The sequence below is a fragment of the Antennarius striatus genome, chromosome 13 (assembly GCF_040054535.1).
Source record: "Antennarius striatus isolate MH-2024 chromosome 13, ASM4005453v1, whole genome shotgun sequence".
In the NCBI taxonomy this organism is placed as follows: domain Eukaryota; kingdom Metazoa; phylum Chordata; class Actinopteri; order Lophiiformes; family Antennariidae; genus Antennarius; species Antennarius striatus.
In genome coordinates this window covers 590,816-615,000 of record NC_090788.1, presented here as the reverse complement: position 1 = coordinate 615,000, position 24,185 = coordinate 590,816, and the positions used below count along the sequence as shown (strand labels likewise).

General features: G+C 48.3%; 5 protein-coding genes across 7 annotated transcripts in view; 2 read left to right on the top strand and 3 right to left on the bottom strand.

Annotated features, from left to right (window-relative positions):
• Positions 1 to 1,498, bottom strand: part of rabep1 (rabaptin, RAB GTPase binding effector protein 1) — a 12,600-nt gene extending 11,102 nt beyond the window's left edge. Inside the window, exon 1 of the mRNA XM_068331432.1 lies at positions 1,340 to 1,498. Coding sequence (XP_068187533.1) covers positions 1,340 to 1,385 — 46 coding nt within the window. The 5' untranslated portion in view covers positions 1,386 to 1,498. The remainder of the gene's footprint in view (positions 1 to 1,339) is intronic.
• Positions 1,499 to 2,035: 537 nt separating this feature from the next.
• LOC137606282 (uncharacterized) lies at positions 2,036 to 5,402 on the top strand. 2 transcript variants are annotated; one of them, XM_068331477.1, is made up of 5 exons: positions 2,036 to 2,058; positions 3,073 to 3,235; positions 3,770 to 3,818; positions 4,104 to 4,165; positions 4,365 to 5,402. In XM_068331477.1, exons 2-5 carry the CDS (start codon positions 3,124 to 3,126, stop codon positions 4,670 to 4,672), a joined length of 531 nt encoding a protein of 176 aa, XP_068187578.1. In that variant the 5' UTR covers positions 2,036 to 2,058; positions 3,073 to 3,123; the 3' UTR covers positions 4,673 to 5,402. The 2 variants fall into 2 exon arrangements, with proteins under 2 accessions (XP_068187578.1, XP_068187577.1); XM_068331476.1 differs by lacking the exon at positions 2,036 to 2,058 and having other exon boundaries at positions 2,728 to 3,235.
• Positions 5,403 to 5,695: 293 nt separating this feature from the next.
• vps37d (VPS37D subunit of ESCRT-I) lies at positions 5,696 to 10,707 on the top strand. Its single transcript, XM_068330628.1, has 4 exons — positions 5,696 to 6,020; positions 7,679 to 7,850; positions 9,590 to 9,672; positions 9,784 to 10,707. Exons 1-4 carry the CDS (start codon positions 5,697 to 5,699, stop codon positions 10,300 to 10,302), a joined length of 1,098 nt encoding a protein of 365 aa, XP_068186729.1. The 5' UTR covers position 5,696; the 3' UTR covers positions 10,303 to 10,707.
• A 200-nt stretch (positions 10,708 to 10,907) lies between these two features.
• kcnj1b (potassium inwardly rectifying channel subfamily J member 1b) lies at positions 10,908 to 15,068 on the bottom strand. Of its 2 annotated transcripts, none has more exons than XR_011037794.1 (2): positions 11,949 to 14,250; positions 10,908 to 11,180 (listed from the first exon to the last, which is right to left on the bottom strand). XR_011037794.1 is itself a non-coding variant. In XM_068330626.1 (2 exons), the coding sequence occupies exon 2, from the start codon at positions 14,248 to 14,250 to the stop codon at positions 13,111 to 13,113; it is 1,140 nt and encodes a 379-aa protein (XP_068186727.1). In that variant the 5' UTR covers position 14,251; positions 14,935 to 15,068; the 3' UTR covers positions 12,026 to 13,110. The 2 variants fall into 2 exon arrangements, 1 of the variants encoding a protein (XP_068186727.1); XM_068330626.1 differs by lacking the exon at positions 10,908 to 11,180 and adding an exon at positions 14,935 to 15,068 and having other exon boundaries at positions 12,026 to 14,251.
• Positions 15,069 to 16,222: 1,154 nt separating this feature from the next.
• On the bottom strand, positions 16,223 to 23,984 carry foxred1 (FAD-dependent oxidoreductase domain containing 1). The gene is made up of 11 exons (XM_068330625.1): positions 23,618 to 23,984; positions 23,204 to 23,424; positions 22,783 to 22,893; positions 22,591 to 22,709; positions 22,427 to 22,521; positions 21,928 to 22,029; positions 21,664 to 21,740; positions 21,409 to 21,536; positions 21,154 to 21,283; positions 20,975 to 21,079; positions 16,223 to 17,763 (listed from the first exon to the last, which is right to left on the bottom strand). Exons 1-11 carry the CDS (start codon positions 23,775 to 23,777, stop codon positions 17,509 to 17,511), a joined length of 1,503 nt encoding a protein of 500 aa, XP_068186726.1. The 5' UTR covers positions 23,778 to 23,984; the 3' UTR covers positions 16,223 to 17,508.
• Positions 23,985 to 24,185: the final 201 nt, after the last annotated feature.

The window sequence follows — 24,185 nt, the reverse complement described above, 5'->3', positions numbered from 1 at the left end:
TTCACACCCGGTGCTCACATCCCATCATTAAGGGAGGAAGTGATCCGATTAGTCAGATCTGGTTTGGGTCACGTGATCACATTCTTTACACCGTGTGAAAACTAGAAGAAGTTAATCCAAGAACGAGAACACACTGATTCACACACACACATCCGATTCCTGCGTGAACCGTTCACACCCACTTAAACCACATTCATCACAGACCACGAAACGGACAGTTGTGTGAAATATGAAATCATTTAAAACCCAAAGCTGAACAGCAAAAGCAAGAAAAGAAAATCAATAATCTATCATCAAAAAATTAGAAAATGCTTGGTTTGGTGAAAGAAGTACAAAAATCAATAAGCTTAGAATAATCAGTGATATTTATATTAAACGGGTTTAGAACACGTTTGCGATCAGGTGGTGATTTGATCCATTTACCTGCTGACACCTGATCGCTGATCAGACTCAGTATTGATTAATTGATGGCTGGGGTTCATTCACATGATCAGATAAAGGAATCAAATCCTGACTCTAAGTGAGCCGGGATGAAGGCGATGCTTTCAGGCGCCACCGTTAAATCCATTACTCTGTGGTTTCACTGAAGAATTAAATCTGGAGCCAACTTCATTTCCCATGATGCATAGCTCCTGAAGGCTGGAATGTGAAGTCACAAAAATATGTCATTTATTTAAACCTAAATCATCACTAAAACTAAAATATCAGCTCTATGGGTGAGTGCTAACTAAACAGATCCAGTTAACTAACCAGGATTACACGTGTCAGGATTAAATGAGTCAGGATTAAATGAGTCAGGATTAAATGAGTCAGGATTAAATGAACCTCAGCTCCCTGCAGGGCTCCAGGACGGTCCCTGGACCGCTGCTTGGAAACCGGAGGGAGAACCTCCTGCAGGACCCCCCCCCCCCGCACTCCGGTCCACCCCCGGGTCCCGAGGGCATTACCGCCCGATTGGATCCGTGTGACCCCCGCCGGAGCAGCGAGGCCGGGCCGCCGTCTGGGTCCGGTGGATTAGCTAAAGCTAACAGCTAGCCTGACAGCAGGCTGCGTTTAACACATAACAATGTTAGCTTCATGCATGAACGCTTCATAACGCTCCTATGAAGCGTCATGAACTCCCCGTGACGAGCAGCGCGGATGCCCCCACATGATGCCCCCACATGATGCCCCCACATGACCGAGCTGCTGGCCGGGGACGGAGCCCCGCCGCCCCGCGGGGACAGCAGCGACACGTCGCCCGGATGCTAACGAGCTGCTGTGGAGGCAGAGGCCGCTGCTCCGCCGCTCACAGCCTCCAGCGCCCCGCCAGAAACCCCCCAGCGATACGCAGACCTACCGTCACGGTGGGTGGACGGAGGGGGTCCCGAGGCCTGCTCGGCCATGGCTTCCAGGGGGGGCCGGAGGGAATCACCAGGGAACCGGGACGAGCGCTAGGAGCGTCCCAGAAAACAAGCTAACATCACAACTCGTGTTAAGCTAGCGGGGGTGGAGGGAACAACTTCCGGTTGTGCTTTCAAAATAAAACACATGTTCTAGCGATGACGCGTGTTTATTGGCGTTTATTTCCCTTCAAAAAACAGAAGGAGGGACACAAAGAATAGAAACTAAAAATTATAACCCCTTGCAGTGTTAAACAGTCACCTTACACTGCTGTGTTTACCGTTTGCCCTCATATTTAACAAATCAATGAGCTCCTGTTACGTATATTATTCTTAAATTACTAACTTCCGGTGAGACCTTTCAAAATTGTTTGCTTTACAATTTACAATTCATTATACAGGGATTAAAATCAATAAATTGACAACATGAAGAGACGTAAACATGTATTAACATGTTTAACTTCACACAGACTGATCAGTATCATCTTGAAACCAGACAGATTTGGTTCCTCACATAGATGAGAAGTGACTTTTGGAGGCGCAGACATGCAGACGCTGACTGTGGGCACTGGAGCACGGAAGAGGTCTCTGAAGTAGAAATGCAAATGTAAAACATGATGTTCTAAATAAATCAGTTCTAAACAACAACTGAAGAGAACAGCTGTACTTTAAAAAGGTGAGGTATGTTCTGAGTTTCATGTTTGTTGAAATAATCTGGTCCAGAACCATCAGCATCCTCACAAGCTGCTGATGGGGATCTAGAATCTGATTGGATGATGTGATCATGTGATCATTACCGCCGCAGTCTGCGTTCCTCCATCAGTTCAAATGGAGCTGATGAGCTCATTGGTCGGAGGTCCTGTTGCTCCTCCCTGAACAGGAAGTGTACGTCTGTTAGCTTCCAGATTAGCATCGCTAGCAGCAGCAGATTGGACAAGTTTTCATGTCCGTCCTCTGATTTCACCAGTGATGATGATGTCACCACTCTGATGATGATGTCACCACTGTGATGATGATGTCACCAGTCTGATGATGATGTCACCACTCTGATGATGATGTCACCACTCCGTGAACATTCCTACAAAACACCCCAATTATAAAATCTTAAACCAGTCAAGCCGGACCCAAGCCTTAACTGGAATTTCATAAAGTCCAGTGTTGATGTCCAAACATCCGTCGATCCCAGTAAACTTATTGTAACGTTATTTTAATCAGAGGTCAAATGGGCTCAATGACTGCATTGTCCAAAGAACACTTTTGACCTATTTATTTTTAGACACTCAGACCTTTTATGCTCTCAAGGGCCACATAAAATGTGGAGGGCCACATTTGGCCCCCGGGCCTTCGGTTTGACACATGTAATCTAGAGCATTAAGACCAACTCAGTCTAGAAAAGACTGTCGTTCTGGCTGGTTGTGAATCACCGGGATCGGTCTATTTGCTGGACATGGTCAGGAAACACGAGGCCTGCAGATAAACACAAACGTCCTGACGGCGTTCTGTTGGAGGAGATAAGAAAAATGGAGAGAACTTCTGGGGTGAAACGAATAATTTGAATAATTCTCTGCTGACAATCTTCAGCAGCAGGAAGTGAACCGTCCCCAGAGATCGTCCAGATAGCGGTTTGCGACTCAGAATAACCCGCCGGCGTCACAAAGGAGAAGTGAAGGTTCTTCTTTCCGATCATCAGACGTCTCCACGCCATCCTGGACGGGAGCGTTTGCTTTAGTCTGGCTGCACAATGGATCCCTGGCGTGAACACTTCTGGCTGTGGGTGACGGTCGGGATGGTCGTCGTGTCGCTGCTGATCGGACTCGTCTTCATCTTCATCAACAAGTGCATCTCCAGAGCAGGTAGGACGAAACTTCACACACGTGTTTTACACACGCGTGAATCACAGAATCAGACCTGATGGTCTGAGCACAGAGGGACACGCAAGAGTTAAAGATACCGTTAGCATTTAGCTCCTGTTAGCAGCAAAAACCAGAGGAGAGGTGGAGGAAGAGACGAGAACCAGCGAAGGTGGAGGACTTTAATACTAGGGGTCAAAGGTGAGTCTGGTACAGAGGTGAAGAATCGGATCCACACAGAACGGGTGGAGGAAAGTATCAGGTTAGAATGGAGAAAAGGAGGAGGAGCAGGAGGAAGAGGAGGAGAAGAAAAGGACCAAGAAGAAGAAGACACATCCGTTCCTGATGTTCAGACGTGACATCGTTCTGGTGATGATGTCACGTCTCAGGGTCAGAAGGTTGTGGGACGTTCTGTTTGCTCACACCTCCAGCATTTACTCAGGACCACAGAGACCCGACCCCCGCCGCTGGTTTTACTGGTTCAGACTGGTTTTGACACCACAATCATCTCTCACTGGATGTTTTTGTCTCTTGCAGGAAAACACAGAATCTCCAGCCTCCGATCGCGATCCGACTTCAACACAGAGTAAAACACAAATATAAATATAAATATAAATATAAATACATCCTCTATCCGCTGTAAAAAGTTTCACATTGGCTAAATAGAATCAGTTAGCTTAGCTTAGCATGGAGACTGGAAACAATATGAAATGTGTTTCTAACCAGAGACCCAGGCCATGTTTCAGTCTTCATGCTAAGCTATGCTAAGCAGCTACTATGTTTAGTCTTCATGCTAAGCTATGCTAACTAGCTGCTAGCTGTTAGCTCTTCCTGGCGGTTTCTTTCAACGTTTCTGTTCTTGACGTCTCAGGAGCAACAAATACCAGCAGAGGGTTGACGATCCTCCGTTCGTCCGCACGCCGGTCGTCTCTGGTGAGTCTCCGAGGCTCTGAGGGGTCAGAGGTTCTCCAGGAGTTCCCGAACCTTTCCAGACCCTCGGTTATCATTCTAATTGTACGTTAGTCTGAAGGAGCAGGACTTCCTGTGGTCGCAGGAACTTCTATTACTTGACAGATGAGCAAACGTTCAGAAAGCGATTCTCTTCATCACGTCACGGATTTATTTGTTCCAGGAGCTGAAAGCCATGAGAACATGGAGGAGAGTACACACGACTACGAAAAGGTTGTCCCCGACTACCAACAGGATGTACCCGACTACCAACAGGATGTACCCGACTACGAACAGGATGAACCCGACTACGAACAGGATGTACCCGACTACGAACAGGATGTACCCGACTACGAACAGGATGTACCCGACTACGAACAGGAGATGTTTGACTACGTGAAGGTGGTGGATGACACCTCCACTGAAGACTATGACGACATCGGAGATGATAAGGATCTCCATGACGACGAGGACTACGATGACCTGGGATAGGAGGAGGCGCTTTGACTCGGTTATCTGCTGATCAGCTGATGGTTTCACTTAATTGTTTGATATTAAAAACAGAAAGTTTTTTCTGTAATGACCGTAGCTCTAAACATGTCAGCGTCATTTTAATTTGAACTCATAACTGTTCTTTACATTTTCGTCGTGTTCCTGCTTCAGTCTGGAGATGATTGTAATTTCCTGGCTAGTTCTTGAGTCTATGTTAAGATTAGAATAGTAAAGCTGTTGAAAGTCAATTGGTATGCTATTTATTTCAAACATCCTAACATTTGAATCTGAGTGACACTTTGTACAGAACCCCCTTTCTGACTGGTTGGTGTTGGCGTCCCACACACGTCCTCCGTCCCCCCAGAAGGGGAGACTTTTCTGGGGGAAACCAGAGTCGATGCGTCCCACCGCCGTCTGGCAGCGGCAGCAGCAACAGTCAGCAGAAGTGGTTCTGTGGTTCTGACCAACAGCAGGAACCAAAGCGGAGCTCATTTCCTGGCTGTTCCAAAGCCAACAGCCGACTGTCTGAGGACATCAGAGTCAAAGCCTCGCTTCAACTCGAGTCAAAGTTTCATTATCTCAGTCTTCCTTAAGGAGTAAAAGTACTTTCTGCAGTAAAACATGGGAATATTAATACCTGTCCCATGTCAGTAAAGTGAATTAGTGGTGGTCAGGTGACTCATAACATGAAGTGTTGGTTTATTTTGGAGATATCAAAAGGAGGAGTGTTTTATTTTGAAGGTACGGACGTGATACGTTATAATACATCCATATGCTGTATATATAAATCTAATCCGTTATTACTTTAATCATGATAATAATAGTTATTATTATTAATTTGAGGTGCAGTGTGTTTAATTAGTAGTGGACAGGAAATTTTATTATGAAGGTTCGGAAATAGTGTTTTATTTTGAAGGTACGGACGTGAAACGTCTCAGTTATGAGTCATACATATAGATAAATCTAATCTATCATTATTATTATTATTATTATTATTATTATGTAGACGGTGTGTATCTAATGAATGTGGACAGGAAGTGTGTTTTATTATGAAGGTTCGGAAATAAGCGTGTTCGGCCTGTTTTCGTCCTATGTGTACTTTATTTTGAAGGTGCCTCCAGGAAGCGCTGGCCGCGGGGCTTCCTGGTCACTTGACGCCCCATGCGGACCGGGGCGCCTCGCTGAGGGATGTAACGGCTGTTCCGGAGCCCAGACTCGGGTTAAAATGTCGCTCCCGGCGGCGGGCGGCTGCTGCCCGGACGGATTCGGTTCTCTGAGCGCCGCGGAGCTCCAGGAGCTGCTGCACAACGACGACCGAACGGACCGGATGATCCGGATCAATGAGAAGGTAATGCCCGCCTGTTCGCCGCCTTATTACGGCTTCATTCGCCCCGTTCCGTCCGGTCACACGGTTCTCCGGTTCTCCTCTCTTTGTTCTGATCCGACACAAGTTCATCTGTTCTCATTGTTCCGGTCCGAACAATCCGCTTCCAGGCGCATCGATTGTCTGCGTGGCCACTGGTCGCATTCCAGTTCGCTCCCATTAATACCAGCGTGGAAACGGGAGCGTTCCATTACCGGAGACCAGTCCGTTTAATGCGCCAAACGGGCTGGGAACGTCATCACGGACTGGGGCCGAACTCCCTTTAGAAACCCGTCCGTTCATCTTTTCTTCATCCCACGGGGTTCCAGGCGTGACGCAGACACCCCCGGGGGGCGCATTACATTCCTGATGGAACCGGATCCGGTTCGGCTTCAGTGCGGGACACGGAGCGGGAGTCGTTACCGGAGGATTTGAACTTTTACAGCTCCTCGTCGGGAGGGAGAGACGCGTCGTCCAGCGGACTTCAACCAAATAAAAGTGACATTCTTCCGTGATGCGTGAGGTCTGTGTGTGCGGAATCAATGCCGAATCGATCATCGATCTGTATCGATAGGAAATCACTATAAGTTGTTTTATTTTGCCCGCGTGTCTTTGTTTGAACGTGGAAAAGAAAAATGGACGGATTTTTAAAAGGAATTCCGTGTGCGTGGCTCTACATTCTGAGAGGCGCGTTTGGGGGCTTGAAGTGACCTTCCTGGTGTAAAGTGATAACACACACACACACACACACACACACACACACACACATTCTTACATTTCTGTGGTGGTGAGGTCTTGACGAGCTGATTTCACCGTTCTGGTGGGACCGTAGAACCAGATGGGGTCATTCTGTGCCGCGCGTGTTCTCGGGGTGTTGTGTTCACATGTAGAGGAACACGTAACAAAGGCGGAACTGTTTCCACCTCTGATGAGGGTTCAGACTGAAGGAGGACGGTTTCAAAAGATTCTGGAGGAAGTGGAGACGAACTCCTGCTGAGCAGTGAAGAACAGACGGACCTGGAGATGGTTCAGATCCACGCAGGAGCTCCTTGATCTGTCATTAGCTAATAATAAACCCCCCAGAGGATGTTATGTAATAATAATCTGACTCTATATGGAACGTGTTCGAGATAGCATCATGGCTGACTGACCGCGTTAATGATAGCGTTTAAATAAAGACCACTGACCCTCGACATCAGGGTGGCGTCGTCGTGGAAACGCGACGCCGTCTGGAGACAATGTGTGTGGAGCGTGTTTTCGCGTTGCAGCCTCCTGCCAGTCGCGAGCGGGGTGGGGGGGGTCACGTAGGATCTGGTGAGGAAGAGGAGGGTTCACACATCCCACCACTGGAACCAGATGACGTGGAACCCTCATGGAAACACCCACCATGTGATCTGAGGTGTCTCCACTCACGATGGAGATGGCAGCAGGTTGCTGGCTCACGACCCAGCCCTGCTGGTTTTGGGGCCTGTGATTGGTTGCTCTCCGACATTCTCTACATTCCTTTGAACATCGTCTGGTTGACCCAGAAAATGTGACCCAGATGCTCCATGAACAGGGCGTCAGGATGGCGGTGAAGGTAACCAACGGGGGGATGGGAGGGGGTCCCATACGTTTGCTCTCACGTTTGCTCTTCTGTCCAGTTCCAGGAGCTGCAGGTGGACCGGGAGACGCTGCTGACGTCCAATCGGAGTCTGGCTGAGGAGAGCCTCGCCCGGAGGCCACGCCTCTGCGACGGCCGACTGCTACTGGCTGAGAAGTATCGGCAGCTGTCCAACCTGGCAACGGCATGCTGGGAAAAACAGAGTCAGCTGGGTGAGCACAAACCACCAACGAACGGTGTTTCACTTAGGATGGTAGAGACATCTGAAGAGGAGCTGGTGGTGAGGATGAGGAGGGTTAGCATCTGGGATAGCATGGTGAACCCATCAGAGCTGGACAGACTGCTCAACCAATGAAACAACGGCACAATCACCTTCTGGACAACAACAGGAAGTCCCTAAATTTACAGATTTTAACTCTGTACCATATTAAAATAATGAGTTCAACCTATTAGCATCTGCTATGTTAGCTTGTCGCTGACGCTAAAGTTAGCCTAGCTTGGTTGTCAGATTAACATTTAAATAAAGTTTTAAAATCTTTAGACAGTTAAAAACTCGACGGCGATGAAGACTAACATCACCGTCAGACGTGATGAAGGTCAGATTCAGCTGTAAGTCACTCGACCTTTACTTTGAAAGGACGGGAACAAAAAGGTCACGTCTGATTGGTCGGATGAGCTCCAGCCTCCGTCGGCTCAGCGTGACTCCAGTACAGTCGTGGGAACGAACCGGAGCGTAACCAACGCCAGCGGGGAGCGTCCATCAGTTGTCATGGTGAAGGGGGCGTGGCCTGGTGGTGGACTCCTGGCCGAGTCGGCGCTGCAGCAGGTGATGGAATTAATCCTGCATCAACGTGATGTCGAGGCTTGGTCGTGTTCCATCCAGCTGCCGGTGGTGATGGAAGTTGTCTGGAATGTTAAACTTCCTGTGCGCACAGATGCGGCCCCCCTGCCCACCCCCCAGCGGAGCGGATGGGTGGGGGCTCGTCCTTCCTCTGCTAAACATCTGATCCTCATTTTCGTCAACGCTCAGAGGAGGATGGTGGATCAGGAGGGCGTTCCCGCAGCAACCGGTCCAAACAGTTCTATAGGTTAATCCAGTGACGGCCCTCTGGTTGCCATGGAGACATGGAGTTTGAAAAGTCTGATATTTAAGTGGAGGTCATTGGTTGGAGGTCCTGTTGCAGGAAGTGTGCATCTGTTAGCTTCCAAATTAGCGTCGTTAGCACCAGCGCGTTTTCATGACGACATGATGGAAGACGATGAAGACGATGATGATGATGATGATGGTAGTGATGAAGCCCCCCCCCCCCACAGATGCTCATGTCAGATCATTCGTCTCCATTCTAGTGGAACTTCTCTCCCTGAGCCTCTGAAGGGGAGGGGAGGGGGGTGGGGGTCCTTTATGACCCAGAATGCATCTGTGGGGCGCGGGGGGAGTAATGAGAGGTGACAGCCAGGCGAACGAGCAGCCGGGTGTGACCTACATCAGATGGGGGGAGGTGGACCTGCAGGGCGTTCCCGTTGATGACTCTGAGCGGCGGCGCCGTCTGAGGTCGTCTCTGGTGGGTGGTCCTGATGGCGGTCCAGCTGGACGCACGCGTCGCATCATCAGGGCGGGCGCGGCAGGCCAACCAGGTCACGGTGTTCTGGAGACACGATCGATCAATCTGATTGGCTGCTGTTCCAATCAGAGGTTCTCTGGCCAATGACAGACAAACTAGCTAGTGGCGCTTTGTGTCAGCCAGTCAGGTTAGCATTAGCTTCAACTCTTCGTATTGGCCAGTGAAGCTAATGTTAGCGACTCATCCTGTTAGCCGGTGAAGCTAACATCAGTGGATCTTGTTGTGTTTTAAACAAAGTAAATCTAAACTGGTTTAATGATCCTGACGCCTCCTCTTCATCATCTTCCTCCTCTTCCTCATCGTCACATGACGTTCTCTTGTCGTTGCAGAGGCTCTGGTCCAGAAGCACAGTCCACAGCGAGTCCAGGGCCTCCTGCAGGAAGAGGTGACCCGAGCAGAGGACCAATCAGAGGTCAGATCCAGTTCCTGTCCTTCTCAGTCTTCTTCGTCCTCCTCTGAGGAAGAGGAAGTGGGTGGAGTTCCAGAGCCAAACTGTCTCCTCACGCTGTCTTCGTCTCCACAGGAACTGCTGGACAGGTTCATGGAGAGGAACCTGAGCCTGGAGGACTTCCTGGACTCCTTCCAGAACTCCAGGAAGACGTACCACATCCGCCGGGCTCAGGTGGAGAAGATCCAGGAGGTGAACCAGGCCCGGCAGCAGCCGGACAAACCGGCGGAGGGCCGGGTCCCAGAGGTGAAGACGGGTCCGGACCCCCCCCAGGAGCCTCAGCGGCCCAACGGCCTCACGGCTCACGGACCCCTCAGAGTGTTCCAGGTTCGCTATGGCCTCACCCCAGCCATCCTCCTACCACATTACCCCATTGCCCCCCCAACAGGGGCTCTAGGGTACCAGGGTAGTTCCTCTCCCTCTGAGGCGGGGCAGAACCACAACCTCAGCAGCGGCGCACCTCCTCCGGGGCAGCCGGTTGGCCTCCGGGTCATCGGACAGTTACCGGGTGGTTGGCCGGCCAACGGGAGAGCTGTGAGGGTTCAGCAGCTGTACAGACCAAACCCCCAACAGCCTGAACCCCCCTACCGATAGACCGGGACCAGGTCTACCGATAGACCAGGACCAGGAATTCTACCGATAGACCAGTAGGTCTACCGATAGACAACAATGTCTGCCAATAGACCAGGTCTACCGATAGACCAAGAGGTCTACCAATAGACCAGGATCAGGAGGTCTACTGATAGACCAGGAAGTTTATCAATAGGCTCGGAGGTCTACCGATAGACCAGGTCCAGGTCTCAGAAGTCTTCAAGAACTATCTCGTAAGAAGGGACTGATCCAGAATCAGGCGGCGTTCTGGTTAGAACCCGTTTCAGAGGACAAGACCGTTTCCAAGGTCCAGTTTCAGAACCTGGTCGATGATGATGGTCCTCTCGACCTGTTTGGACCCGATCCCTGAGGAGGACACCAACGCGTTTAATGTTATTTGTATTAAATATTTTTTTAATCTTTGAACAAACTTTATTCAGAGACGTTGTGTTTGGAACAAATAAACGGTGTTTCCTGTAGCGTCCTGGGGGTCATGACATCATCACCAGCAACACACTCATCTACACGGGTTCAGGTCCAGAAACAGTTTCATAGACAGGTAGACCCTCCTCTTCCTCACCTCAGGCCACGCCCATGTTCCCATGTTATGTGGGACCTGATCTAAAATATTTACATTTATTTTCAAACGTTCTGGTTCTGGGATTGGATGAACCTACCGTACAGGAAGTGACCTCATCACCCAGGATGGCGCCATACAGATCATTCGTCTCCTCTGCGTTCCTCCCTAACGTTCTGTTCAGTGTGACAGTCGTCGTGGTGATATTATTAGCTCGTGTTCTCCGCTGCAGCTGATTGGCTGTGACATCAGTCGTCTGAACGCCTCCAGCCTGATTTCATCCGACGTGTCGGCCGGCGTTGATCTGCTGGATTCAAACGTTTGTGAGGAAAAACAATGACATTTATTTATAACTTAGTCCTGATTAATTCCATCAGGGATCATTTCGAGGCAACTGTTTCCCCCTGGTGGCTGAAAAAGATACTGCAGCTTCAAATGATTTAATCGTTCTCACTTTTTTGCACTGAAGACATTCATAACATCTGGTTAAACTGGTTTATTACCAGTTAATTGAAGCATCGGTGTGATGGATGTTTCTGCGTCACATGATCAGCCAGTTAACCCTTCAGGCTCCAATAATTAATCAGTTTAATTAGCTGCTGTATGGATTACTGATGAACAGTTAACCGTGGACTGGTTTGAGATAATGAGGTCTTAGTTTAGGGTCATTCAGGTTCAGATGTACTCTTTAGCGCACAAAATAGCATATTACAGCTAGCATGCTAAACCAAGATGATGAACACAGTAAACAAACTTGCTAAACCTGAACTTGTTTACTTTTCCTTGGTTATCATGTTAGCATGTTTGGTTTAGCATTTAGCAGCACTGGGCCTATATAGCCTCAGAGGGCAGCTAGCATGTTAGCATTGTTAAAATGCTAAAAATCCCACTTAAGATTTACTCTAATAGATCTACTCTAATAGCTCAACCAACAAATAAATCACCCAAACAAATCAATAAACTGACCAATCAATTAAGCAACCAAAACATCCACCAACCAAGTAATCAGCCAGCAGGTGGCAGCATTCTTTTTCTGGCTTTCAGAACAGCTCAGTGTGTTAGCTTCACTTACCTAAAGAGAGGACAGAAGAGGGGCGTGGCGTCTGCTGGAAGACCGCGGGTCTGTTTGTGACATCATGGCGGATTAGTTGTGATGTGACAAAATACATTCAAGGTGAGCCTGCAGAGTTGAGCCAATCAGAAAAGAGTCTCAGTGATGTGAACTAAAGCTGTGCCGGTATAGGACACTTGGACACTTGTTGTTCTTGGACACTAGAACTGAAGAAGCCTCTGATTTAAACATCTCAGGAGAATGTTGACCTGATAACTGAGAACCTACAGAGACGAGTCAGTCAGTACAAAGGTTTATTCCACTAGTAGCTCCAGTGTGACATCGTTACATTCATGTTAATTTATTAGCAACCAGTGTGTCGACATGATGAAACACCGACCTACACTACCAGGGCGCCGCCCCTTCACTATATAACTCCTTCAGATCCCGTCTCCGATCGAGTCTCAACATGTCGACACGAGGGCAGCGATCAGAGGAACAACCGACATAACGACTGAGACATCAAACCTTCAACTTTTACCGCATTCCAGAAACCGCCTGAAGATACGAGTATCACGAAAACCCAGGCGTGACTTCACAAGTCAAGATTCCGTTTAACGACAGTCGGGATTGTCCTGTGAACAGAGGGAATCGTGGCTAAGCTAAGCTAGCTCCATTTGTCTGAAGAACACCCCAGAAGCGAACCCTCATTCCAAACCTGTGGATCTTTAAATGATTATCTCACGTTAGTTTTACCCGGGGAACATTTATTCTACGCCTTTCTTAAAGGTCTGCGTACGAATTGTCAATTGTTAATAAACGGAGTTATCAATAACCCCACAACATTCGATCCTGTCGGCGTGTCAGATTGATCACGGAGCTCAATTCAACCCCCCTCCCCCACATCCTGATGGAGGCGGGGCTTCTTTATTCCTCTTCTTCCATCCAAACTATACTACAGCTGGTGAACTCATGACCTTCTTAATGATTAAGGAACCAAACCCCATCCCTTCGGTTCTGGACCTTCCATTGTGCCGTTTGACCAGCATCAGGGAGTTGGACCTGGTCTGAATGAAGACCAGGACGTATGGATGGAATCAGACCCTTAAAGTTCACGAGAGTCTATGATGGCTTCAGATGTTCTGATTAGACCGTTTTATTCCACGTCACCTCCAGAGCTTCCTCACATTTTGGTGATGTCCACCGAGTCGTGAATGTCGATCACCTGGAACCCCAAGTTGTCGATGCCCATCTTCTCCCGGTTACCGTGGTTTTCTTGGTTGTGGTTCTTCTGGTCCGAGTCCGTTTCGAAGCAGCGAACGCAGTGCGGCGTGGAAACCCGAACACTTTTGGAGAAGTTGGAGAAGTCCACGTGGTACTTCCCCGTCTTGGTGCGGGAAATGATGGGCAGGAAACTGTACCCCCACTGGATCTCTTGGGGGATGTAGGAGGTGCGGACCTGACAGGAGGAGCTGGTGGACTCGGCTATCCCATCCAGGAAGACCACCAGCTCGAAGTCCTGCTGGGGCAAAGAGTCGACTGAAAGTTCATAGAACGGGCTGGACCTGTTGATCACATGGTAGAGGGTCAGGGGGCAAACGAAGAACAGGTTGTACTTCCCGGCATCAACCGTGAAGTCGATGTCCACCTGGTCCAGGATGACAGTCTCTCCGTCTGGGGTGGTGGATGTCCTCAGCAGCTTGCCGTAGATCTGGCTGCCAATCAGTAAAGTCTTTCGTAGGTTGGCGACTCGGATCAGGAGGCACAGACTTCCTGTCTTCAGGCAGATGACCGCCTTGTCGCTGAAGGTGACGGTCTTTGCTCGTTTCTTGGGTAAGGAGATCTTGGCCAGGATGACGCCACACATGAAGCAGTTGATGAAGACTCCGATCAGAGACTGGACGATGATGAGCGCCACGGTGCCGGCGCAGTGCCCGGTCAGCGCCCTGCCGCCGTACCCGATGGTGGTCTGAGTCTCCAGGGAGTAGAGGAAGGCCGTGGTGAGGCCATGGACGTTGTCCACGCACCGGATGTGCTCATCGGTCCGGTTCTGACCCATCAGGTCCCCGTTGCTCTTGGCGATCCAGTACCACAGCAGGCTGAAGACGAACCAGCTGCCGGTGAACGAAGCCACGAACAGCAGGAGAACGAAGCGCCAGCGGATCTCCACGAAGGTGGTCCAGAAGTCCAGAAGGTACGCAAAGTGGTTGCTGTACTCGATGTTGCCAAACTCGATGTTGCATCGTCCGTCTTTGGTGACCAGGCGAGTCTTTCGACTTCGGCGTCCGGCCGGTTGGATGTGACCCTTGAGCAGCCGGAACATCCTGCATCCAGAGGGGGGGGGGACAAGATCAGGATGGACCTGGGTCCACGTATCTCACCGGACGACCCCTTCCTATCTAACGTTAGCCAAAGACGGGACAGCGGCAAACACGCAGGTCCTAAATAACACCTCAACCGAGATCCAGAAGTCAGTAAATTGACTTCAAACTTCATCCAGATGCGGATTCAGAGTTAATTAAAGGCATTAAAAGTTTATTCAGGACATAAATGAAAGTAAAAGCAGCAGTACATGATGGAGGAAACAAACAGTCGAAGTTACGCACAAAATAAAAAGGATTTGCGATTTAAATTATGTAAAAAGATTCTGGATCCAGACGAGCATCTGGATCAGGACCAGAATCTAAATTTTCAATTTGGTTTAATTTTTGCATCAACTTAAAAATGCTGACATTAGTTTGGAGTTCTCAGCGTCTGGTGACAAAAACAAAACCTTTGTTAATTATTAAAACTATGATTACGGTCATTTTTAATCCAGAACTCACTGACGTTCTGTCAGTTTGATAACAGAAATGTTTGTCTTGTTTCATAAAATGATTTTTCTTCTTTGTATTTTCTAGAATTATCAGAAAGACTTTTAAGTTATTGATCAGTCCAATAAATATAAACGATTATTGACAAACATGAGTCCATTCAGCATCAGCAGCATCGGGGTGTGGGTATGTACCTGCTCCCAGTCCAGTGCTCCCAGTCCAGTGCTCCCAGTCCAGTGCTCCCAGTCCAGTGCTCCCAGTCCAGTGCTCCCAGTCCAGTGCTCCCAGTCCAGTGCTCCCAGTCCTCACTGGTTCTCTGCTGAACTTCACTCTCTTTCCTCCCAGCCAGTCGTCATGGAGGCGTTGGAAGGATTTTAATCCACAGTGAAATGTTCTAATCCCAGCCACATGCCAGCGCGTACACTGGTCCCACACAGCAGCAGGACGTGGGTCCCAGTGGGGGCCGGCCCTCCTCCACCAGTAGCTCCACTGGGACTGGTCCACGGAGGCTGACGCTCCATGGCGAGGTGGGGGAATGTTCTGGAAGCCCTCAGAGCCTTTGTGAAGGAGCCGCCGTGAGAACATTTAGGATTTAGTCCCACAAAGAAACCCTTCACCGGCCCCTCCCCCAACCGCAGAGCGACCGCACATTAGCATCTAAAAGGACCAATGGGGGGACCACCAGTTCAGAGGGGGGGCGAGTAGTGCAGACTGGGGGAAGACCAGTTCAAACTGGAGGAAGACAATTTTATCTTCTTCTTTCCCATCAGGGTCAGAACTCAGCATCCTTCTACCAATATATTCACTATCTCTCCTCTGGACATGTCCAAACCATCTCAGTCTGGCCTCTCTGACTTTATCTCCAGAACCTCTAACATGTGCTGTCCCTCTGATGGACTCATTCCTGATCCTATCCATCCTGGTCACTCCCAGAGAGAACCTCAGCATCTTCATCTCTGCTACCTCCAGCTCTGTCTCCTGTCTTTTCCTCAGGGACACTGTCTCTAGACCAAACAACATCGCTGGTCTCACCACAGTTTTGTACACCTTTCCTTTCATTTTAGCTGAAACTCTTCTATCACACATCACACCTGACACTTTCCTCCACCCGTTCCATCCTGCCTGGACACGCTTCTTCACCTCTTCACCTCAGTTCAAAACTGGAGTAAAACCAGTTGACAATCCGCTCACACTGAGCTTCACACTTGAAGTCTAGTTCAGCCTGGGAGACCAGCTCATACTGGTGAACCATTAACTGCTGCTAGCTGCTAGCTGCTAGCGTCACACCTTCATCCTGTCATTGTAAAGGTGATTCTGAACCTGTTATTAAAACAACGATCAGGTCGGAGCCGCCGACAATCAATACAATCGATCAGACATCCATCCTGATAGGTTTCAACTGTAACGACACGCGTGATGATGAACCAGACCACGCCCCGTCGGAGGCTCTCGTTAATGCTGACATTAAATAAATTCATCATTTCTAAGGAGTTGCTGTGACTTTAATTAAATGTTAGTTTTCCTCTTCGGCGTTTCAGCGAATCAGATCCTGGATCTGGACGAAGGACCAACGACACAACACCGGTTAGAAAACGGCTTTTAATCTGACCGATTGATCGAAGTCAAACCTCCAGCAGCCCTGGAACATGGATAAAACCATTGATCAGTTTCATCCGGATCAATGATTATTTCTGAGAAATTCAGTTTGACAGTTATGACGAAACAACCAGATGCTAACCGGTGTGGAGCGGCTAACCGAGCGGCGCCAGTGACATCACCACCGGAGACCAGTTTAGCGAAACAGGAGCATGGTGCTCCCGTGGAACGTGACTGAGTAATCAATCAATCCCTCAATTGATCCATCAATCAATCAGATGGTGAATAAAAATGCCTCATCCTGAAAGGTCAATCAGTTTAATTTAAACCAGATTGTACAAGAGAAAGAGGCGGAGCCAATAAGAGACCATCCCCCAAACTAACACGACTGGTTACACATTAGTTCCCTCTGGATAAATACAGCATCTATCAATCAATCAATCAATCAATCAAGTTATGAGGGTATTGGTTCTGATTTCATCACATTCTAATCCAGCGTAACCAATAACTACCTGATTCAGATGCTCCACCCCCAAGATTGATGATGACGGCTGATCCAGGGTGTACCCCGCCCCTCACCTGCAGTCAGCTGGGAAACGTTCCAACAGGAACCGTTTCACCGCGTGAACCTGGACCGTTTCACCGCGTGAACCTGGACCGTTTCACCACGTGAACCTGGACCGTTGGTCACCGCGTGAACCTGGACCGTTGGTCACCGCGTGAACCTGGACCGTTTCACTGCGTGAACCTGGACCGTTTCACTGTGTGAACCTGGACTGTCGTCTCGTCTTCAGCCTCTTATCCTAACCCGTCTCTGGGTTCTGCTGGAACCCGTCCCAGCTGGCTACTGGCGAGAGGCGGGTTACACCCTGGATGAGTCGCCAGTCGATCTGAGGGACACCCAGAATGGCGGTGGGTTTGTTCTCCACCAGCTTTAGCTTCTGGAGGTGTGAGGAACCCAGACAGACACGTGGAGAACATGGAAACTTCACACAGAAAGGAATAGAACCCACAACCTTGTCGCAGCGCTAACCGCTGCCCCCCCATCATTTAATTCATCACCAGTGAGGGATGGAGAGAATAAAATGAAGAGTTCCCCGTCTCCATGGTGACCCCAGAGCCCTTCAGTCCCAGGCGCTGCAGTGCGGCGCTGCGGGTCAGGTTCCACTTCTCTACACGATGTTTCTCTCCAGCATCGGTTTGTCGGCCAGAATCCGTCTGAAGTCGAAGCCGCTCAGGTCCAGAGTCTGGAAGCTCCCGTCCACGATGAGCTCGGCCACCGCCCGGCCCACGGCGGGCGACTGCTGCAGGCCGTGGCCGCTGAAGCCGGTGGCCAGGTACATGTTACAGACAGACGGGTGGACGCCCACGATGGCGTTCTGGTCAAAGGTGTTGTAGTCGTAATACCCCGCCCACGCGCCGGTCACCTGACCGCAGAGGAACAGAACCAACAGCAAGCATAGTTTAGGGAACATGTGTCAAACTCAAGGCCCGGGGGCCAAACGTGGCCCCCACCATCATTTTATGCAGTTTTATTTTATGTGGCCCAAGACAGCATTAAGGGTCAGAGTGTCTACAATTCATTTATAGTTCATATACTCGTCTAATCCCCAACAGGACATCAGTGGCACCCTCTAGTTAGTCCAAATCATATCACATGCATGTTAGTTAGTGAGTACAGGCCCTGAACACACACACACACACACACACACACACACACACACACACACACACACACACACACACACACACACACACACACACAGGGGGCCTGTACTTATGCAGAGGAGATAGAGTGGCGAGCAGCTCCTCTTGGTGCGTCCCAAATGAGCAACTTGTAAGGGGGACAGCGCCTTGCTCAACGGCGCCTCAGCAGTGCTCTGGAGGTGAGCTGACACCTCCCACTGTCAGCTCACCTCCGGGTGTTTTGGGGGGAGCGGGAATTGAACCGCCGATCTCAGATCATTGGACGACCCGCTGTACCGCTGAGCCACTGCCGCCCTATAATAAATTGGTAAACAAGTGTGCTCTGACCAAAACTACATTTCCCACAATGCAGTAGTTCAGCCCATCTCAACTCTGACTAAACGTTGTGAACAAAGTTAACGTCCTAACTTGTGTCTGATGTTATTTTTCTTTATTGATTGATAGTTTGATCCTTGATTGATGGAGTTCTGTGGGTTTAATAACCTGACAAATGAAAAGGATTTATGTTAGAACAGAGAAACAAACAAACATGTTTTTTCTGTCTAACTGTAATGTTTGGAACTAGAATCAGTCAGAAATTCAGTTATTTAACATTAAGGAGTAGTTACATTTAGTTACATTACACTGAGTTACATTTAGTTACATTTATTAGTTACATTAAGGAGTAGTTACATTTAGTTACATTACACTGAGTTACATTTAGTTACATTTATTAGTTACATTAAGGAGTAGTTACATTTAGTTACATTACACTGAGTTACATTTAGTTACATTTATTAGTTACATTAAGGAGTAGTTACATTTAGTTACATTACACTGAGTTACATTTAGTTACATTTATTAGTTACATTAAGGAGTAGTTACATTTAGTTACATTACACTGAGTTACATTTAGTTACATTTATTAGTTACATTAAGGAGTAGTTACATTTAGTTACATTACACTGAGTTACATTTAGTTACATTTATTAGTTACATTAAGGAGTAGTTACATTTAGTTACATTACACTGAGTTACATTTAGTTACATTTATTAGTTACATTAAGGAGTAGTTACATTTAGTTACATTACACTGAGTTACATTTAGTTACATTTATTAGTTACATTAAGGAGTAGTTACATTTAGTTACATTACACTGAGTTACATTTAGTTACATTGATTAGTTACATTAAGGAGTAGTTACATTTAGTTACATTACACTGAGTTACATTTAGTTACATTAAGGAGTAGTTACATTTAGTTACATTACACTGAGTTACATTTAGTTACATTGATTAGTTACATTAAGGAGTAGTTACATTTAGTTACATTACACTGAATTACATTTAGTTACATTAAGGAGTAGTTACATTTAGTTACATTACACTGAGTTACATTTACATTTATTAGTTACATTAAGGAGTAGTTACATTTAGTGACATTACACTGAGTTACATTTAGTTACATTTATTAGTTACATTAAGGAGTAGTTACATTTAGTTACATTACACTGAGTTACATTTAGTTACATTAAGGAGTAGTTACATTTAGTGACATTACACTGAGTTACATTTAGTTACATTTATTAGTTACATTAAGGAGTAGTTACATTTAGTTACATTACACTGAGTTACATTTAGTTACATTTATTAGTTACATTAAGGAGTAGTTACATTTAGTTACATTACACTGAGTTACATTTAGTTACATTAAGGAGTAGTTACATTTAGTTACATTACACTGAGTTACATTTAGTTACATTTATTAGTTACATTAAGGAGTAGTTACATTTAGTGACATTACACTGAGTTACATTTAGTTACATTTATTAGTTACATTAAGGAGTAGTTACATTTAGTGACATTACACTGAGTTACATTTAGTTACATTTATTAGTTACATTAAGGAGTAGTTACATTTAGTTACATTACACTGAGTTACATTTAGTTACATTTATTAGTTACATTAAGGAGTAGTTACATTTAGTTACATTACACTGAGTTACATTTAGTTACATTTATTAGTTACATTAAGGAGTAGTTACATTTAGTTACATTACACTGAGTTACATTTAGTTACATTTATTAGTTACATTAAGGAGTAGTTACATTTAGTTACATTACACTGAGTTACATTTAGTTACATTTATTAGTTACATTAAGGAGTAGTTACATTTAGTTACATTACACTGAGTTACATTTAGTTACATTTATTAGTTACATTAAGGAGTAGTTACATTTAGTTACATTACACTGAGTTACATTTAGTTACATTTATTAGTTACATTAAGGAGTAGTTACATTTAGTTACATTACACTGAGTTACATTTAGTTACATTTATTAGTTACATTAAGGAGTAGTTACATTTAGTTACATTACACTGAGTTACATTTAGTTACATTTATTAGTTACATTAAGGAGTAGTTACATTTAGTTACATTACACTGAGTTACATTTAGTTACATTTATTAGTTACATCTGGCCCTTTGAGGACAGCTGTGATGCTTGATGATGTGGCCCCCAGTGGAAAAGAGTTTGACTCCCTGTTTTAGGGGGTTTTAGCGCTTTTTATACATGCTGGAACGGACTGAAATGAATTTTGGATCTTGTTTTAGTTCACTCTGGGAACAGATTCAACTCATCTCTGTAGATTCTACTGTAGGCTCTACTGTATCAGGTTAAATCATTTCAATTCAAATGAAAAGCCTTTGTCCCCAAGGGGGCAATTAAAAGCACATTAAGCAGTAAAATTCTCAATAAACAGAAATGTACAATATAAAGAAGTATGTGGAATGAGCTAATATGTATTAAAAAACACTGTATAGATATGTCACAACGCTTCACACTGTTAGCGTTATATATGTTCTGGTATCGGTGCCGTTTAAACGGGTTGACCATCATTTTGATTTCTTACAGCGTCACTGACCAGGAACCAATGAACTCAGGCCTACCTTCAGCCTCTCAAACACTGGAACGCGATTGGCCAGATGGGGCCAAATCCTGTCCTCAAAGAACTGGTGGTCCACCTCCAGGTCGGTGGCGTCTGGCTCCTCCTCCTGAGGATGGGCGGAGTCAGTCTGACCGTCTGAGGAACATTCATGATTGCTAATGCTATCATTCAGGTGCTAACCTCCGTGGGCGACGCCCCCGTGATGTAGTTCCCTCCTAGCCCCTCCCTCCTGAAGAAGATTCCTGAGGAGTCGATCAATAAGGGGGAGTCCAGTCCGGGACCGCCGGGACAGTGGACCACATAGATGTACCTGAGCACAGCAGCCGAAGGGTTAAACTGCTCATCCTGTTTCATGCAGTGTTTAGTTTCCACCACTAGGGGGCTTCTACACCACCGGCCTCTCAGAGCTGATTGGTTCTAGGTGGGGGGGCCCACCTTTTCCGGGGCTCCACAGGGAGGGGGACCCCAATCATCTGGGTCAGTCTACCAGAGAACGCCCCGGCCGCGTTCACCACGATGGTGCAGTCCACCGGCTGGAACTCCAGGCTGTTGGGCATCTGGACCTGGTCCCGACACACACACACACACACACACACACACACACACACACACACACACACGTTTAGCTGAGCACCACAACGTTGCTAATCCATCAGCCAATCAGAGCAGAGCAGGGTGGAGCCAGGTCACCTGAACCGACTTGATCCTCTTCATAGTCCTTTTTTCACCGTCAGACGTCTTCATCACGTTGGTCGTGTGTTTTAAGTCTATAGACGACAGCAGTCAGCTGATCAATAAATACATCAACACCCAACGACATGATGATGTCATACTTCAGGGTTTCCATGGAAACGAACAACAAAAACACATTTTGACAAAGAATCTGTTTTCTAGACACGCCCAGCAGGTAAGACGTGATGATGATGAAGGTGATGAAGGTGATGACGGACTCACCTGTGACCTCTCCGTGACACGGTATGACCCCCATGGACACGGCCTTCCTCCTGAAGGCATTGAGCAGCGACCAGGGGTCGAGCCAGCCCTCGTTCTCCAGCCCTGAAGCAGGAAGGAGCGTCAGACACGCTAACGCTAGCTGCTGCTTCAGACATGCTAACGCTAGCTGCTGCTTCAGACATGCTAACGCTAGCTGCTGCTTCAGACATGCTAACGCTAGCTGCTGCTTCAGACATGCTAACGCTAGCTGCTGCTTCAGACATGCTAACGCTAGCTGCTGCTTCAGACATGCTAACGCTAGCTGCTGCTTCAGACATGCTAACGCTAGCTGCTGCTTCAGACATGCTAACGCTAGCTGCTGCTTCAGAGATGCTAACGCTAACTGACACGTCTTCTTGGACAGACTGGACTGGTCGTTCCGCCCTTGACATCGTGTTGTTAGCCACGCTAACACAACCGCCCCCAGCGATCACGGGCCAACCGGATTGGCTGAGCTCACCGTACGAGGCGAGGGCCACGCCCTCCGTGTTCAGCCAGGGAAACTTGTGCTTCAGCTGCGTCGGAGACAGAAGCAACACCTTGGCGCCGGCTTTCCTGCAACAGAACCACAGGATTAGGAGCCAATCAGGAGCCAGCAGGCATGGGGCGGTGCTACGGGATCACCTCTGGACCTCGTGGTTCTCCTGCATGACCTCTGCCCCCTCCTCTCCAGCCAGGAACAGGTAGCCGGACTGGGTGAACTGGATGTCCACCGGGTCTTCATTCAAGACGCCCAGGTAGTCCTGAGGAATCAGGAGCCAATGAGAACACAGGAGAATCCCAGCTAGCCCGTTAGCTTAGCATCAGTGGACCTACGTTGATGTTCCTCATGAAGTCTGCAGACACCATGGACAGGTAGACGTTCTCCTGCAGGGAGAACTGCTGCCGGATCCCGCCGGCGGACAAGACGGTGGAACACCGGCCGTACTGGGGAGACGACGAGACCGCGTCAGCTAGCATAGCACAACACACGCTATAGCTAACACCTGACGCGCGTCAGCCAGCATAGCACAACACACGCTACGGCTAACACCTGACGCGTGTCAGCTAGCATAGCACAACACACGCTACGGCTAACACCTGACGCGTGTCAGCTAGCATAGCACAACACACGCTACGGCTAACACCTGACGCGTGTCAGCTAGCATAGCACAACACACGCTATAGCTAACACCTGACGCGCGTCAGCTAGCATAGCACAACCCACGCGCGTCAGGCATCGCCGCAGACGACTCACCGTGGGGTCCCGCTCCACCACCACCACCTTCAGCGCCTCGCGGACCCGCTCCTTCCTCTTCAGCCAATAGGCGATGGACCAGCCCACCACGCCGCCGCCCACGATGACGATGTCGGCGCACTCCGGCGGCAGGTTGGGGTTGATCTCGATGGGGCTCCAGCTGCTCCCCGGAAGGGCGTCGGCCACCTTCCGGGCCCCGGACGCCAGGTGCCGCTCCAGGTCTGACAGGGCCATCAAGAGGATCAGGTGACGTCACAACGCCTCCAGGCGGCGCTACTGTTACTCATTTACATATTTAAAGGTACAGTACTCCATCATAACCACCTTCTTTTTCCACATCCCACCTGATGACGTCGGTGCTATTTAAACACAATCTCAGCAGTGACGTGATTAGCTTGATGACGTCACACCCACCTTTAATGACGTCAATGTAGACACGTGCGCTCGTTCTCAGGCAGCGTCTCGAGCCCAGCCGTCCTTCCGGGAGCCGCGAGCAGCGCTGCGCGTCCCGCGTGACGGTCAGGAGTCCCCGAAGCGACCGGAAGTCCCGCTGCAGCCCGCGCCACGCAAACATCGCTGCTAACTAGCCGGTTAGCATAAACGTGTCAGGGTGACTTTAAATCCGACCGGAAAGACACGTGACGGCTGCGCGCCTCGCGCGGGAGTTCAGGCGCCTTCACGTCGGGAGGGCTCGCGAGACAACTCTGATCCGCTCGCGTGACGACACTCCCCGCTCCGCTCCGGGGCTCTGCAGGACCCGAGCCCGGCCGTTAACACCACCGAGGGGGCGGGGCCGAGTGGAGGTGGGTCGGTTCAATTGGCGGGGGCGCTACCCGCAGCTGAGATCTGATTGGTCCGTTCCAAAGCCCTAACTTCCTATTGGACAGTTGTCAAACTCCAGACAGAAACGATTTCTGCTTCAGTAGAAACTCTAAATACCTCATTTCACTACAAATAGAATAAAAAAGATCAGATTAACATC